The sequence below is a fragment of the Delphinus delphis genome, chromosome 3 (genome assembly GCF_949987515.2).
Source record: "Delphinus delphis chromosome 3, mDelDel1.2, whole genome shotgun sequence".
In the NCBI taxonomy this organism is placed as follows: domain Eukaryota; kingdom Metazoa; phylum Chordata; class Mammalia; order Artiodactyla; family Delphinidae; genus Delphinus; species Delphinus delphis.
The window spans coordinates 62,005,078-62,020,527 of NC_082685.1; the positions used below are offsets into that span (position 1 = coordinate 62,005,078).

General features: G+C 40.4%; 1 protein-coding gene across 1 annotated transcript; it reads left to right on the forward strand.

Moving 5' to 3' along the window:
* Positions 1-2,541: 2,541 nt before the first annotated feature.
* On the forward strand, positions 2,542-15,388 carry C3H5orf15 (chromosome 3 C5orf15 homolog). The gene is made up of 3 exons (XM_060008851.1): positions 2,542-2,680; positions 11,618-12,138; positions 13,893-15,388. Exons 1-3 carry the CDS (start codon positions 2,554-2,556, stop codon positions 14,022-14,024), a joined length of 780 nt encoding a protein of 259 aa, XP_059864834.1. The 5' UTR covers positions 2,542-2,553; the 3' UTR covers positions 14,025-15,388.
* The last annotated feature ends 62 nt before the right edge of the window (positions 15,389-15,450 follow it).

Sequence of the window (15,450 nt, forward strand, 5' to 3'; positions counted from 1 at the left end):
TGATTAGGTCAGGTCCACTGAGGATAATCTCCCATTAAAGTCAACTGTCCACACATCATAACCTAATCACAGGAGTGATATCCCATCATATTCACAGATTCCTCCCACACTCAAGGGCAGGGGATCATATAAAGGCATGGGTCATTGGATATGGTTTCAGAATTCTGCCATATATATTAAAAAAAATAACACGGATTTCAAACGTTTACGAAGTATCAATAGAATAGGAACAACTCTGCATATACATTATCCAGCTTCATCAAATGTAGACTTTTTTTTTTCTTTTTTTTTTTGCGGTACGTGGGCCTCACTGTTGTGGCCTCTCCCGTTGCGGAGCACAGGCTCCGGACGCGCAGGCTCAGGGGCCATGGCTTACGGGCCCAGCTGCTCCGCGGCCTGTGGGATCTTCCTGGACCGGGGCATGAACCCGTGTCCCCTGCATTGGCAGGCAGATTCTCCACCACTGCGCCACCAGGGAAGCCCTAGATAGTTTTTCCTATTCAATGATAAATATTTTTAGGCAGAATTCCTTTTTATGGACGTTTGGAAGTGACAATTCCCAACAGGTATCAGATTTACTTCCAGCATTTTGTGTAACTGGTCACCCTAAACCTGCTGGCCTCAGTATTTGTTATACTGTCTTCATCAGGTTCATAAGGACCCGCAGCTATTTCAAAGTTCACTTTATTAAATGTGTCCAGAGATTTTTGTCCATAATGGTTGTTGGGTACATCCAGTCAGAAGCCAGTTGCATTTTTGGTATTTTGAAATGTACAAAGGGCCCTCTGAGGGAATATTTTCCTCTCATTTACATATTTTCTGGTTGTTGCATGTCAGAGTATTGTGCAAAATGCCTTGAGTTCATGGTATCTCACCAGTAAGAGAATTGAAATAATCTGGTATGGGGCCAAAGGAACAAAGTGGACAAAGAAGAGAGGATTGAAGGTGTGTTTATTACAGGAAAAAGGCCTGATTAAGTCTGAATCTCCCAACATGCAGAAGCTAGAACTGAGAGGCTTATTCGTTAAACTGAGTGAAGATTTCTGTACTCACAGAGGGAAAGCTCCAGGGGAACTTGGGAAGACTTTGTACCCTGGCTACCCTGGAAGTTTTGCAATAAGTGCACCATTCAGTCTATCTGGGCTTGTGGTGGGCTTAAGGAAATGAATAGATGAATGACCTCTTAGTTTTCTTAACAACACAGTTTGTGTTTTTGAGCGGTCACTAGTGCCAGATAAAATGTTAAAGGAAACCAGATTGAGGAGAACACAGGCTTTTCTCTCTTCAAAGAGGCAGCTCAACTGTCTCTGGGGGATAGCAGCAATCCTCTGAGGAAATCATGGAGACCAGAGTGGTGAAGCTGTGGGGTAAAATAAATGTCTTGCTTCATGCCATGCTGATTTTCCTGCAAATCAATCAAATGTAATTTTACGAGCTGACGCCTATAGACATTAAGAAAATATTCACAGAACACACAGACCAAAGCATTGTGGCTAGGGCCCTAAGGGAACTTCCTGGAAGTTTCTAAATTTGCACTTTCATATTCTGGGGTTTTAAGTTAACAACATTTAAAAGAAGCTTATTGTAGGAAATGTGGAAGCTGTTTGCACACCTCTTTCCTAGCCCACTTCCCTGCTTTTCCTCCATAATACCTTTACCATTGTATATAGTATGTATTTTACACTATAGTCTCCCTCACAGAAAAATAAATTCCACAAAAGTGTTTTGTTCAGTGCTGTATATTGAAATATGGACAGGTACTAAGTATTTGTTGAAGTAATAAAAGATTATGGGGAAATGTTAAAAATAGAACACTTAACCTAAAATACCACCAACCTAAAATCCCACCACCCACTCAACATTTATTTCCTTTGCCTTTTCTCATTTTTGGTTGCATTGGGTCTTTGTTGCTGCGCACGGGCTTTCTCTAGTTGCGGCGAGCAGGGGCTACGCTCTGTTGTGGTGCTCAGGATTCTCATTGCGGTGGCTTCTCTTGTGGAGCACAGGCTCCCTGCGCGTGAGCTTCAGTATTTGTGGCTCATGGGCTCTAGAACGCAGGCTCAGTGGCTGTGGCACAGGGGTTTAGTTGCTCCGCGGCATGCGGGATACTTCCTGGACCAGGGCTCGAACCCGTGTACCCTATATATTGGCAGGCGGATTCTTAACCACTGCGCCAGCAGTGAGGTCCCCCTTTGCCTTTGGGAGGGGGAGGGCAGTTCTCTTTTGGGATCAGTCTATTACACAGATGGATACTCCTAAAAATGTTCTAAAAGTTATTAGCTGATACTAGCCCATCACGTGGGAAGAAGGGGCTCGTTCTGACTCTCTTCACACCTTACACAATACATCCTTAGCTTGCAGCCGAGTTTCTGGTGGTTCCCTTTGCCCCAATTCCCGCTAACACTCTCCCTCATTTCCGGCTCCCAGAACCCAACTCCAGGCTGACACGTCATCACGTTGGGACGTAAACGCCTACGGCCGCGATGCCATACGCAGTGTCTGACGTCATGACGTAGAGCCTAGCAACCGCGCAGGCTCGCAGCCGAGACCGTTATGGCCGCCGCCACCCTGAGGAGGATGAGGAGCGCCCAGCAAGCGAAACTGCGGCCCAGGCCGGCCATCCAGGTCCCCGGAGGGCTGGCGCTGCCGCTGGTCCTGGCGCTTCTGCTTGCGTCCAGTGGTAAATGGGGCGTGGCGGTAGGGAGGTCGCGGGAAGACGGGGAGGGCCCGGGCGCGGGCGCGGAACGCCAAGACGGGCCCGACCAGGGAACGGGCGCTTCCGAGTGTCCGGAGCAGGTGGCGATGTCTAGAGGGGCAGGGTCTCTACAGCCCCGAAGAGGGAGAGTAGGCTGTCTGAAGGGGTCTGTGGAGGTGGGGTCTCCAAGAGGCCTGAGAAGTGGGGTTGAGAGCTGCAGGGACCCAGGCAGCGAGCGTGTAGATGGGCGGGGAGGGAAGAGTGGTGGTGGTGTCTAGAGTCTTGAAAAATGGGTTGCCACAGAGAATGGCGGTGATGCGGTCTCTAAGATCCCTTGGAGGTGTCGATTACAAACAAAAACGCACAACTGTAAGAACTGTGAGTTTATTCAGTGTCTTACTGAAGGCTGTAGCGGGGGGAGCCAGTTTCTCAGTTCTGAGAAATTGTTCGAAGAGGTGAGGCAGGAGCCAGGTTAATGGATGAAGTTTTTGCTGGGAAAAAAACATGTAGTCAAACATCAAAAGATTACTGCTCATCATAAAGAACAGACATCTGAAGTTCATAATTTTAGTACTTTGTATGGGAAGACGCAAGAATCTGGGGTTATTGAAATTCTTCCTTAGGTATGCATCTTACCTGTCTAGGACCCGTGTATCCAAAACAGAATACTTCATCCTGTTTTTCTCCATCCTTAGTTCCCCTCAGGTCCACTGTAGGTGGGCAACTGCAGTGGCTAATAGCTTGATTCTTGTAGAACTGGAATGGCATGCAACGTTCTTTTTTTTTCTTTACAGATATGGGAGTTAGGAGGGTCTAGAAGAGAGCACAGAGGGGACAGGTGCTGAGGAGACAGCCGAGAGTAAGAGGTGTGGTGTCTAGAGAGAGTCCCAAGGTCAGGTGCGGGTGCCCAGGGGTTTAGCTGGGCCAAGGGAAGGCGGGGGCTTTCCAGAACGGGTGAGATCAGCGGTAAAGACGAAGATGGGTAGGGGCACTGACCGGGCCGAGCTGATGGAATAATTTGGAGAGCGAAAGTGAAAGGAAAAGAGCTATCTTTGAGTATTGGTGCATCTGTGAGGACTGGGAGGTTCCGGGGCTTGGTAAAGAGCCAGAATGCTGGGGCGTTGGACTCCTGAGGGTCTTGGGAGGAGAAGAGGAGTTCTGGGACAAGGGAGATTCTTTGTAAACATGGTCCCCCTTCTCTGTGTCCTGGGTTAACCAGACAACCCTGCTTCATTTCAATGGATCTGTAGGATTTAAGTATTTATTTTTTAATTGAGGTATAATTGACATATTAGTTTCAGGTGTATAGCGTAATGATTTGATGTTTGTATACACTGTGATCGCACACTAAGTCTAGTTACCATCCATCACCACACATAGTTAACATTTTTTTCTTATAATGAGAACTTGTCAGATTTACTCTTAGCAACTTTCAGACATGCAGTACAGTATTATTAACTATAGTCACTGTGCTGTACATTGCATCCCCATGACTTATTTATTTTATAAGTGGAAGTTTGTACCTTTTGATTCCCTTCACCTCCACCCTGCCCCTGTCCCCGCCAACCACCATTCTGTTCTCTGTATTTATGAGTTTAGATTTTTAATTTGTTTTTATTTGTTTTGTTTTGTTTTTTAGATTCCACATGTAAATGAAACCATATATCTGTCTTCCTCTGACTGATGTATTTCACGTAGCATGTAAATGAAATCATATATCTGTCTTTCTCTGACTGACGTATTTTACGTAGCATAATGCCCTCAAGATCCATCCATGTTGTTGCAAATGGCAAGATTCCATTCTCTTTTGTGGCTGAATGATAATCCACTGTGTGTGTGTACCACAACTTCTTTATCCATTCCTTGATCCATGGGCACTTAGGTTGTTTCCATATCTTGGCTATTGTAAATAGTGCTGCACGATTAAGTATTCCTTTTCTTAGAAATGTTACATTGTGAATCAAGATATTGAAGGCTTTATTGAGAAAAGAGGAAACCTGTAGACCATGGCCTGAGACTTAGGGGGAACAAATCCACTAATAAGAATTTATAATGATTAAGCAGTATCTTGTTTAGTAGTCCCTTTTTTATTTCAGGCCAAGACATGATCCTTCTTTTTCTGCCTAAATCTTGTTTGAGTTCAGATGAAAAACAGTATAAATGGGATAGTGTTCATTTATTTGCCAACAGGGGCTGTCTAGCCATACATTCCTGTACTACAGTGCTGTGGTTACTTACTTGGGTTTCCCCAGCAGCCGTGAGGGCAGGGCACCTGGACCACCCTCCCAGAAGTGTTTGTAACTCAGTGGGAAAGGACTGTGGCCCATTTTCCCAAGACCCTTTCATTGTTAGTAAAATATAATGAGGATTTCTCTGGTTGATGCAGATACTCCTGTTCCTAAAGTTCCTAAGTAGCATGGTTGTTTTGGTCATTTAATCATCTAAGAAAAAACTGACATTTAAGCATTTATATTTCTTGCTGGAGTGCTTAAGATATACAGTTTGGGGAATATGTAGCTGGTAACTATAGTTTCAAAAACAACTTTTTCTCTTAAGAGATGGTTGAAAATTTTCTGATGTGTGGGTAAGCAGGGTGAGTGTGGAGTATTAAGGTGTCCTCTTGTCTTTTTTTATTTGTTAAGGCCCCATAAACATTGCTCCAACTATACTAGGACATTTCAGGGAATGGTTTTCTTTTATTAAGTTTTTGTATATATCAATTTTAAATTCAGATTATTCCCTATTGAAAATAACTTAAATGAAAACTAACATGTATGCTTTTAATAGGGAAGCAGCTCCATTGTAGTACAGTGTAGCATGTGTAAAGCTTTGGGTAATATAAATGTTTTTTGTAAGCGTGCCTTATGGTAAAGTGATTTCAAAGTAATTACTCTTGTAATAAGAAAATTAAAGTCTAGCTAGAATATATTGCATTCCAAACTTCAAGTAAGCATAGGAAGTTAGAAAGTTTCTATATCAGATTTATTTAAACTTGTTCCATATTAGGTTTCTTAAAATTTCAGTGCTTGGGTATATTCTTGGCAATCTGTAAGACTTTTTACAGATGTTTTTGTTTTGGTAAAGTTTAAAGAAGTTAATGTAAGTGTTATTTTGGATCACTGGATGCTCACTGTCTGACCTAGTCTGGCCATGCCATTTCAAAAGTGCCTGCTTTCTACATTGACCATCATATTGCTCCTAGATGTTGCCTAAATTTATTTAATGTGTATTTAATTTTAAGGCATTGTTTCCCAGAATTCAGTGTGTGAATGAATTCTCAGGGTCTTCTGCATTCTTGTTCGAGAAATATTGATATAGTTTATTTTAAGGCAGTTTTTAAAAAGGTACCAGTAGGAGAGAATTAAATTAAAAAATTTTAATTTTAAAGTGTTAAGTTTTAACTAGAGAGGTGATATCAAATAGGAAAGGGTAGAAATGGAACATATATCAATATGTAAAAGTCTAAAGTTTATATATATATATATATATAAACTGAAACAAATCCATAAAGTCAGAGTTATCACTTTGTTCTGAATACTCTTTATAGCTGACTGGATCAACCTCTTTCATTTGAAGGAGTGGCGGTCCAGGAGGTTGATCTAGTTTACATCAAATGTTTCAGATGAAGTCCTAGTTTGTTTTCTTGTATATAACGTCCACGTGTTTTTTGGCTGTGTTTTGTGGCATGTGGGAACTTAGTTCCCCAACTAGGGATCGAACCCTTGACCTCTGCAGTGGAAGCGCCAAGTCTTACTTAACCACTGACTGCTAGGGAACTCCCAACTTCCAGATTTTTACTCCTTGAACAATATTTATTAATTCTGCTCCTACTTGGTGCTAGGTATTGGAGTTACAGCAACAAATAGGGTGATGTTGGAGATATCCTTAGAAGAGTGGCGGGGTCTTACCTGGCTGAGAACTATGAGAAAGGCTTTTCAGAGGGTGTAGTAGGTGCAAAAACGCTACTTGGGAAGCAGTGTAGGATTTGTGGTGAGAGTTGAGCATTTTCAATAAATATTTATTGAATGCCTGCTATCTGTTAAGTAGGCAGTGGGGATAGAATAGTTAGGAAGATTAGTAGGAGATAACAGCATTGAGATAATGGGGACCAGATCATATAGGATCTTATAAGCTATTATAAAGACTTTGAATTTCACTCTTGAGGGAAATGGAGAGCTACTAGATGGTTTTAAGCAGAGGAGTAACGTCATTTTAACTTAAGTTTTTACAGGATGACTCTGGCTGTTATGTTGAGAGTGGACACTAGGGGTTAAGGGAGAAGCATACAGATCATTTAGAAGGCTACCATAATAATCCAGGGGAGATTGTGGTGGCTTGGACTAGGCAGTAGCAATGGAGGGGTGAAAACTCTTCAAATTCTGCATATATTTTGAAGGCAGAGAAACAGATTGGATGTGGGGTGTTAAAATAATGACTCCAAGGCTTTTGGCTTGAGTAACAGAAAAATGGAGTTGCCATTAACTGAGAGGGAGACTATAGATAGAACAAGTTTTTGTTTTTGTTTCTTTGTTTTTTCTTTTTGGAGTGGGAAGAAAAAATGCATTTCTTTAACCTTTTCATTCTGAAATAATTGTAGATTCACTTGCAGTTGTAAGAAATAAAATACAGAAATTCTGTGTACCCTTTACCCAGTTTTTCCCAGTGATAACATCCTGCAGAACTGTAGTATAATATCACAACCAGGATACTGATATCGATACAGTCAAGATACAGAGCATTAACATCACCATAAGGATCTTTCCTGTTGCTCTTTTATAGTTATCCTCACTTTCTTCCTATCCCTACTCCCTCCTGAAATCCTGGCAACCACTAATCTTTTTTATTTCTACAATTTTATCATTTTGTGAATATGATACATGGGATCATATGGTATGTAACTTTTTGGGATTGGCTTTTTTCACCTAGCATAATTCTCAGGAGATTCTTCTAAGTTGTTTCATTTGTCTATAGTTTGTTCCTTTTAATTGCTGAGTAATATTCCATGGTATGGATGTACTACACTTTGTTTAACCTTTCATCCATTGAAGGACATCTGGGTTGTTTCCAGTTTTTGGCTATTATGAATAAGGCTGCTATAAACATTTATGTACAGATTTTTATGTGAACATGTTTTCATTTCTCTGGGATAAATGCCCAGGACTGTAACTGCTGGGTCACATGGTAGTTGCACATTTAGTTTTTTAAGAAACTGCCAAGCTGTTTTCTGGAATGGTCGTCCTATTTTACATTACCAGCAGCAACATATGAGTGATCTTGTTTCTCTGCATCCTTGCCGACATTTGGCATTGTCATTATTTTTTATTTTAGCCATTCTGATAGGTGTGCAGTGATATCTCATTGAGTTTTTTTAAAAAAATTAATTAATTAATTATTGGCTGTGTTGGGTCTTCGTTGCTGTGTGCGGGCTTTCTCTAGTTGGGGTGAGTGGGGGCTACTCTTTGTTGAGGTGCACGGGCTTCTCATTGTCGTGGCTTCTCTTGTTGTGGAGCACAGGCTGTAGGTGCACAGGCTTCAGTAGTTGTGGCATGTGGGCTCAGTAGTTGTGGCTTGTGGGCTCTAGAGATCAGGCTCAGTAGTTGTGGCACACGGGCTTAGTTGCTCCACGGCATGTGGGATCTTCCCGGGCCAGGGCTCGAACCCGTGTCCCCTGCACTGGCAGGCGGATTCTGTGACCACAGATTCGTAACCACTGTGCCACTAGGGAAGCCCTCTCACTGAGGTTTTAATTTGCATTTCCCTAATGGTTAACATCTTTTCATGTGCTTATTTGCCATCTGTATGTTCTTTTTGGTGAAACGTCTCTTTATGTCTTTTGCCCATGTTCTAATTGGATTGTTTGCTTTTTCACTTTATGTATTCTAGATACTAGGCCTTTGTTGGGTATGGGGCTTACAAATATTTCTCCCACTTTGTAGCTTGCCTTTTCATCCTCACAGGAAGGTCTTTCACTGAAAAAAATTTTTAAGTTTTGATGGAATTGGGCTTCCCTGGTGGCGCAGTGGTTACGAATCTGCCTGCCAATGCAGGGGACACGGGTTCGAGCCCTGGTCTGGGAAGACCCCACATGCCACAGAGCAGGTAAGCCCATGCGCCACAACTACTGAGCCTGTGCTCTAGAGCCCGCGAGCCACAGCTACTGAGCCTGCGTGCCACAACTACTGAAGCCCGTGTGCCTAGAGCCCGTGCTCCACAACAGGAGACACCACCGCAATGAGAAGCCCGCAATGAGAAGCCCTACTCTACCGCAACGAAGAGTAGCCCCCACTTGCTGCAACTAGAGAAAGCCCATGTGCAGCAACGAAGACCCAAAGCAGCCAAAGATAAATAAATAAAATAAATAAATTAAAAAAAATTTGATGGAATTCAATTTATGAATTTTTCCTTTTATGTATTTTTGGTATCAGGTCAAAGAATTTGTTGTCTAGTCCTAGATTCTGAAGATTTTGTCCTAAATCTTCTTTAAAAAATCTGTGTAGTTTTACATTTAAATTTGTGATACATTTTTAGTTAATTTTTGTAAAAGGTGTGAGACTTAGGCTGAGGTTCGTTTAGCTTGTTAATATGGTGGATTACTTTGATTTTTGAGTATTGAGCCAGTCTTGCATCCATGGAATAAACCTTAGTGATCATGGAGTATCATTCTTTTTATATATTGCAGATTTCTTTCTTTCTTTTTTTTTTTTTTGGCTGCACTGCATGGCTTGTGGGATCTCAGTTACCCATCCACGGATTGAACTTGGGCCACGGCAGCGAAAACCCTAACCACTAGGCCACCAGAGAACTTTATATTAAAGTTGATTTCTTTTTAAAAAATATTTATTCATTTATTTATTTTCGGCTGTGTTGGGTCTTTGTTGTTGCACGTGGGCTTTCTCTAGTTGCGGTGCGTGGGCTTCTCGTTGTGGTGGCTTCTCTTGTTGCGGAGCACGGGCTCTAGGCACGCGGGCTCAGTATTTGTGGCACACGGGCTTAGTTGCTCCGCGGCATGTGGGGTCTTCCTGGGCCAGGGCTCCAACCCATGTCCCCCGCATTGGTAGGTGGATTCTCAACCACTGCGCCACCAGGGAAGTCCTAAAGTTGATTTCTATTTGCTAATATTTTGTTAAGGATTTTTGCATTTCTGTTCATGAAAGATATCAGTCTGTAATTTTCTTTTTCTGTAGTGGCTTTGGTTTTGGTATCAGGATAATAATATTAGCTTCATAAAATGAATTGTGAAGTGTTCCCTCCTCTGCAAGTCTCTAGAAGAGATTGTGTAGAATTGGTGTTAATTCTTCATTAAACATTTGGTAGAATTCTCCAGTGAAACCATCTGGGCCAGGAGATTTGATTTTGGGGAGTTTTAAAATTAAAAATTCAGTTTCCTTGATAGTTAAAGGGCTATTCAAATTATGTATTTTGTATGGGGTAAATTGTGGTACTTTGTGTTGTTAAGACTCTGGTCTGAAACTTTCTCTTTTAGTTGGCTTTTTATGACATTGCTCTGGCAGGGGAGGTGGGGATTGGTGCACATTACTGGCAGGTAGAGCTAGAAATCTAGGGTCTCCACTTGATCTGTGTTGGCACCTGAAGGGTGGTGGTGGTCCTGTTAGTTCTGGGCAGGGGTGGGAGTTTTGGCTCCCCTCATGGTCTGCACTGACATATTGTTGGGGGTGGCCTCATTACTGCTAGACCATGGTTAAAGTCTTGACTGTTCACTAGGCCTCCTCTGACATCATCCTATTGTGCAGGGGAAGGGGCACCTCATTACAGCTTGGTGAGGGTGGAAATCTAGGCTCCCCACTCGGTCTTTGCTGGTGTAGGTGTGAGTGGAGCCACAGTTTTTTCTGTGTTGTTTGCTTGGAGTAGAGCAGTCACTGTCTAAAAGTTTTCTTTCTTGCTAGGCTGCCTCTCTCCTGATCTCCTGGCAAAAGAGAGCAGGCTTTTTGGGTGGCCCTTTTTGTCCACACCCGTGGTGTTTCCAGGTTGCTGGGCTCTTCAGCTCAAGTCTGGAATATGTGAGGTAAAAAGAAAATCCAGAAAAGTCACCACTGGGTTGTTTCTCATGTCCTCAGGTCTCTAACCACTCTGCCTTATTCTTTCCACCTTTCAGAGTCATCTTATGTTATTTTATATGTAATATGCAGGGTTTTAATTTGTTTTTAGTGGGAAGAATAGGGAAAAATACATCTACTCCATCTTCCTGGAAGCCAAAGTCAGAATTCATTTTGAACATGTTAATTTGAATGACAGACGTCTAAGAGGAGATATCAGGTAGGCAGCTGGACTTATGAGCCTAGAGTTCTGGTAGTACATGGAAGTTCTCTTTTGATGGCTTCATTTTTCTCAGAGAAATTAGGAAGTGATGTTAGCCTTTAAAAATGAGGACAACAGAGAAGGTGTTAGAAGTTTGAGGACAGAGGAAATGTGAATGGTCTGCTAAGGGAGTAGAAGGGTGAACAGACTAGGAAAATACAGTATAATTGCTGACAGCATTACATGTATATCTCAATTTTGGGCATTGAATTTAAAATGAAATAAAAAAGTGAAAAAGTTAAAATGAAATAAATTGAAGTAAAAAATGAAATATTCATCAGATAACAATTGCCTTGCCAGATAGTAACAACTTAAGCAGCATAAGAGACCTACTGCATTACATAGCCTGCCACTGTAAGAAAAAGAAAAGAAAGAATAGAGAGGGGTTTGACTTTAGGTCACAGTGGCAAAGTTCACACAGAGCTTGTACCCTCTGTTTTCATTTCACAGAGGTTTGACTTCAGGACCCAGACTCTACCCCAACCCCAGAACAGAAAGACAGGTGGCTGATCCTAGCTTAGTGGAAAATTTAGGTATATGTGCTTCTAGCTTGGTGGAGATAAATTTGAAGATTTCAGTTTAATGTTCTTTATTTACTTATTTTAGCTCTATCACAGGCTGATTCGCCGAGCCAGACTGTACCGAAGTCACATGTTTCTACTCCAAATATGGATGCTTTAACAAATGAAACCAAACCTTCTGTTTCCCAAATCAACATCACTCTCCCTCATACAACTAGTACAGAAAAAAGTGGAGTGGCATCTCTGTCCCCTCATCCCTCGCCTACTACTTCTCTGTCCCAAGAGGAAGCTGATAACAATGAAGATCCTAGCATAGAGGAAGAGGATCTTCTCACACTGAATAGTTCTCCGTCCACTGCCAAAGACACTCTGGACAATGGAGATTATGGAGAACCAGACTACGACTGGACCACCAGCCCCCGGGACGATGAGTCCAATGAGGCCTTGGAAGAAAACAGGAGCTATATGGAAATTGAACAGTCAGTGAGATCTTTTAAGACCCCACCCTCAAATATAGAAGAGGAAGATAGCCATTTCTTTTTCCATCTTATTATTTTTGCTTTTTGTGTTGCTGTTGTTTATATTACATATCACAACAAAAGGAAGGTAAGTTTGGGATTTTTCACCCCCTCTAGTTACCCTCTATAATCTCAGTCATATTTCTTATTAATACTTCTGCTGATTCAGAGTTTTTTCTTTTTTGGTCAGGTTTCTGTTGATGGTAAAATATCAAGATGTCTCATATCAGTTTATAAATTTGTGGTGTATTTTAACAAATGAAAGACAGAATGCTTTACTACATGTGCTTCTGAAAAAAGAAGCCAAAATATTTTTATTGAGCAAAACCAAAGCCCAGTGATTTTTTTAAAAAAATGTTTTGTATCTTAACTTAGCATTGCTACTTCACTGGGAGTGCTTGTGGAGAGAGATTGTTAATTTAAGACTTCTAATTTATTAAGCACTGAACTTTATGATATTTTGATAACTTTTTTCCCTGGTTGTTAAAGTATTACATGTCTTTTTTAGGGACACAGAAAAGTGTAGAAAAGAAAATATAAGCTACTACCCAAAGCTGAGCATTATTAACATTTTGGTATATTTCTGGTCTGTAAATGTGTGTATAGTTCAGACATATATGTGTATGTTAATTTTTAAATGAATTTGATTATTTCATATAGAGTTTTGTATCTTCCCTTTTACCTAACAAATCATGAGCATTTTTCATATCATTAATATTCTTTAAAAACATGATTTAATAGCTACATAATTTATTTGGCTATTTTCCTGCTGAGTATTTAGATGGTTTTCAGTTTTTGGTTCAGAAATAATATTGTGATGAACACTGCTGTACTGGAGTTGGTGTGTTGGACTACGTGAGGCAGAGGAGGCATAAATAGGACTGAATGGATAATTTAGTGTGAAGGTTCATCTGGGCACTGTGTAGTCCCAGAGCTAAATAGTTAAGCTTTTTAAACATTTAAAGGGAGATCAAGCACAATGTGCTTTTTCTTTTTTTTTTTTTTTGCGATACGCAGGCCTCTCACTGTTGCCTCTCCTGCTGCAGATGGAGCACAGGCTCCGGACGCGCAGGCTCAGCGGCCATGGCTCACGGGCCTAGCCGCTCCGCGGCATGTGGGATCTTCCCGGACCGGGGCACAAACCTGTGTCCCCTGCATCGGCAGGCGGACTCTCAACCACTGTGCCACCAGGGAAGCCCCACAATGTCCTTTTTAATACTTATTGGCCAGGAATTCTCAGTCTTGACTTTGTTGTAACTTGCTTTGTTATTCCTGGCAGCCACCTTCCCCTTTGGGACCTTGATTTTCTCACTTGCGAAATGATAGAACTGGACCAGAGAATTTCACAATGCCTTCCAGCTTTGAGAATCAGTGATTCTAATATTTTACTTGTTGTTTTGACTCAGAAAACAAGCAAACAAACCCTTTGGTTATTTGTGGTTTAGTGGTCTGTCACTAGCTCTGTAAATATTTGTAGGTGGACAAAATTTTGAATGCCAGTGATATTTTATTCCAGTGTTTAGTGTTGGACCATCTCTATTATAAATACCTAAGGGACTTGTTAAACAGGTAGGTTCCTCGACTCCACTGCAATCTACTAACTCATCTCTGAAGAGAGACGCCAGGAATCAGTCTTTAATAGGCATTCCTATGTACATTAAAAATTAAAAAGCACTGTCTCACCTTGTTTACAAGATGGAAAACAAAATAGCCCTTTTGTTGTTGACATTTTACTTTTGTATTTGGGAACCTAGGAGAGAGATACTTCACTTGTTATAAAAAACTTTTAGCATGTCCTCTATTTTCTTTTTTGCATATCTGATTTATTTTGTTTTATTCCAGATTTTCCTTCTGGTTCAAAGCAGGAAATGGCGTGATGGTCTTTGTTCGAAAACAGTGGAATATCATCGTCTAGACCAGAATGTTAATGAGGCAATGCCTTCTCTGAAGATTACCAATGATTATATATTTTAAAGCACTGTGATTTGTGTTAGCTTATTACATAATTTTATTTGCTTGACTTTTTATATGATATTGTGCAGATGTTCGCCATTGGCAGTTAGTACTTAAATGAGAGGTGGGCCTCTCTTTATTTTGCCTTGGTGCTTTGGAAGTTAAGTTTCATGAACAAGGAGTATATAATTTTTTTATCTACATTTTTAGAGTTGAATTCAATCAGGTGTCCAAAATGTGGAGCTAAGCATTACCTGTTTTTATTGTTTTAGATTTCTTTATTGTTCTTTTTCTGGAAGTGTTAGTAATGCTACTTTTAAAAGATCCCAAACTTACAATTAAATTCTAACACATCTGATACTGCTGACTCAGATTCTCTTTCTGCCATCCAAATACTGTTTCTTAAGCACACATTTCTTTGTGCTGTCAAACTGTATCTATGTATGTAAGGATGTATGTAATAATGCTTTATATATAAGTAACATTTTTTTCTTCCAGGAAAATTGCTTTGGATATTTTTGGATAATTTATACATAATTTATTATTGCTCATTCTGACCACAATTTTAAGTAACACATTAATAAATTTGTCTAGAAATTCTGCAGTAGAGACTCTGCAGTTTGCAGTGGACATAAATAAAATGTTATAGAGAGCATTTTTTGGTTTGAATTACTGAATTAAATTTAGAGGTAGAAATTGTCATAAAATTTTAAATACGTGAATAATTGCTTTTACTTAGCAACTGATTGTAGCAAGGGTTTCTCCAAGCTTTCAAGCTAGGGGCAGAGTTTAAAATTATACCATATTTGTTCACTTGTTTTTTTTTTTATAGTAAGTTTGAATAAATTTTCGGGGCCATGTCACTTAAATAATATTGTATCTAAGTCTTTCAAATTAAAATTATACCTGAATGAAGTTGTTTGTATACATGAAGGATATATGTGTATGCTGACTCTTTCTCCCCCTGTATTTGTTTTGTTTTCTTGTTCTTTTTTAATAGAAACTGGAAATGATTTACTGTATTTAATTTTAGCCTGTCTTTCTATCATAAGGAGTTGATCAATATGTAAATATGTGATTTGAAACCTGGTTGACTTCTTACAAGTGTCACGACAACTTTTTAGGAAACATAACCCCTAATATATGTTAAACACCACTCACAAAGCCCAGATGAGCCAGTGGGCATGCGGTTTGTGTAGAGGTGGAAGAGGCAGGGCAGTCCATTGTTGCTCTTGGGTGGACAATTTACTGTTATAATAAGGAAGGGAAGCAGAGTGGAAATACACCTGAACTGTTTTATTGCAGTAATTTTTTTCATATCTGAAATTGTATTATTTAATATTTTGAATAAGATTTTAAAAATAAATGGCAAAGGTATAAATCCATGATTTTATAAGTGTGTTTCATTTTAATGCTGGCATGGGGTCCTTCATTTGGGTGGTGATAG

Coding starts and splice junctions, on each gene's coding strand:
- C3H5orf15 (XM_060008851.1), top strand. CDS start 2,554: ATGGCCGCCGCCACCCTGAGGAGGATGAGGAGCGCCCAGCAAGCGAAA. Junction 2,681..11,617: donor GCTTCTGCTTGCGTCCAGTG/GTAAATGGGGCG, acceptor TACTTATTTTAG/CTCTATCACAGGCTGATTCG. Junction 12,139..13,892: donor CATATCACAACAAAAGGAAG/GTAAGTTTGGGA, acceptor GTTTTATTCCAG/ATTTTCCTTCTGGTTCAAAG.